Below are 2351 nucleotides of genomic sequence, written 5' to 3'. Positions count from 1 at the left end.
TAGATCTACAATCGCATTTACAACGATGTATTTAACAATGTCAAAATGGGTTCCCGAACATGCAAGATGAAGTATGTTGTTGCCGTGTTTATCTACTAGTGATGGGTTAGCTCCTTTCCTCATGAGCAACTCAAATACAGCCTTACTACCATAACATGCTGTCGCCATCAATGGCGTCCTACCATTCCTCGCTCTACTGTTGATGTCAACAATGTTGCGTGAAAGGAGGAATTTTACTATCTTCAAACTTTTCGTACAAGCCAGATGAAGAATAGTGGCGCCATTATTATCTAGTTGTGCCAGATCAGCACCTTTCTTCACAAGTAAATCGAACACTTCTTTGTTACCCTTGAATGCTGCAAGCATCACTGGTGTCCAGCCGTTCCAACCTATTCTGTTGATGTCCTGTAACACGTTGTCCTGTGCCAGGACATACTCCACTATGTCCACATTTCCTCCTGAACAGGCCGACTGAAGAATGCTTTTACCTGCAACATATCTCCTTGAAAGATCAGCTCCTTTATTAACCACTAAATCAAACATGTCTATGCATCCATGCTCTGCTGCCAGTAGCACTGGTGTCATTCCATCCTTGTCTGCACCGGTGATGTTGACAACGTCTTGTGTTAGGATATATTTCACTATCTCCATATTTTCACACGATAAGGAAATATGAAGAACGTCTCACTATCATTATTAACGAGGGACAGATCAGCTCCTTCATTCATTAGCAGCTTTAACATGTCTTTGTGTCCCTTGGAGGCTGCTATCATTGCTGGCGTTCTCCCATCCTCTGTTCTGCTGTTAATATCCACACTGTTCAGCGCGAGGACATGCTTAACTAACTCCACATTTCCCCCTTCACATGCCATGTGGAGCAGGTTGTTGCCATCGTCATCAGTTGGGGACAGATCAGGTCTTTTCTCCAGAAGTAAATAGAACACAGCCTTGTGTCCCCCAACGGCTGCAATCATTGCTGGTGTCAATCCATTGTATCCTTTACTGTTGACATCTACAATGTTCTGACTGAGAACGTACTTCACTATTTGGACATTTCCTCCTCTACAAGCCGCATGAAGGATGGTGTCACCGTCATTGGCCACAATTAACAGATCGGCTTCTTTCTCAACAAGCAGGTCAAACACTTCATCATGTCCATTTAATGCTGCCAAGAACACCGGTGTCATCTCGTCAATACCTCTGGCGTTTATGTTCACAATATTCCGCGTGAGAACATTCCTTACTATTTCGATAGTGCCTCCTCGACTGGCGGCGTGAAGAACACTGTTATCGTCATCACCCAATATGGTCAGGTCAGCTCCTTTCAACACGAGTAAGTCAAAGACGTTTCTATGTCCAGCGGTCGCTGCAATTATTGCTGGTGTGTAGTTGTTTTCGTCTGTAATGTTTATGTCCACAAGTGCCTCTGTTAGGAGATAGTTAACTATCTCGATATTTCCCCCTGTGCAGGCTAGGTGTAATATGCGGGAACGGTATAATGCCCCTTTTCCCACAAGTAGGCCAAACACGTCCTCGTGTCCCTTAAATGCTGCTTTCATTGCTGGCGTTTGCTTGTCTTGGTTTGCTCTGTTGATGTCCGTCGCGTTCTGGGTGAGGAGATACTGCACTATATCTATGTTTCCTCCTTCACGGACCAGGAGGAAAATCGTGTTGTCGTTATCATCCTCGAGGGACAGATCAGCGCCTTCCCTCACAAGTAAGTCGAACACATCTTTGTGTGCTTTCTCTGCTGTAAACATCACTGATGTCCTCCTGTGTAGCCCTGTAGCGTTGATGTTTGCCAGGCCCACAGACAAGAGACATTGGACTCGGGACAGGTCTCCATCCATACTGGCACTGATAAGTTGGCTGTTAGCCCGTGTCAGGAGGTGCGGCTTCTTTTCTTTTGCTGTAAGACAACAGTGAGTGAGTGGGTGGTTCGGTCAGATGGTCGGTCGGTCGGTCGGGGTGATTGATTGATTGATTGATTGATTGATTGATTGATTGATTGATTGTGTGGGTGGGTGGTTGAGTGAGTAAGTGAGTGAGTGAGTGAGTTGGGTTTGGTTTGGTTGGGTTGGGTTGGGTTGGGTTGGGTTGGTGGGTGGGTGGGTGGTTGAGTGAGTGAGTGAGTGAGTGGTTGAGTGAGTGGTTGAGTGAGTGAGTGAATGGGGGCGTGGGTGTGTGGTTGAGTGAGTGATGGAATGAGTGGAGTTATATCACGACATTAAGACATAAAAACATCGTATAATAGAACAACATAATTATGCATTGCTGCCTAACACATGTTGGATATATTTATCTACATTTCTGAAAATAACACAAGCAACAGAGTTATTGTCTGCCAAGTT

At 45.2% G+C, this 2351-nt stretch overlaps 1 protein-coding gene across 1 annotated transcript; it reads right to left on the bottom strand.

Moving 5' to 3' along the window:
- Nucleotides 1–641: 641 nt before the first annotated feature.
- Nucleotides 642–1850, bottom strand: LOC139448776 (putative ankyrin repeat protein RF_0381). The gene has a single exon (XM_071230312.1). It carries the CDS (start codon nt 1848–1850, stop codon nt 642–644), a length of 1209 nt encoding a protein of 402 aa, XP_071086413.1.
- Between the last annotated feature and the right edge of the window lie 501 nt (nt 1851–2351).

This window comes from Haliotis cracherodii, unplaced genomic scaffold (genome assembly GCF_022045235.1).
Source record: "Haliotis cracherodii isolate W230 unplaced genomic scaffold, xgHalCrac1.p SCAF_7, whole genome shotgun sequence".
Lineage (NCBI taxonomy): Eukaryota > Metazoa > Mollusca > Gastropoda > Lepetellida > Haliotidae > Haliotis > Haliotis cracherodii.
Note: the sequence above shows the minus strand (reverse complement) of the source record. Positions and strands in the feature narration are given on the sequence as shown.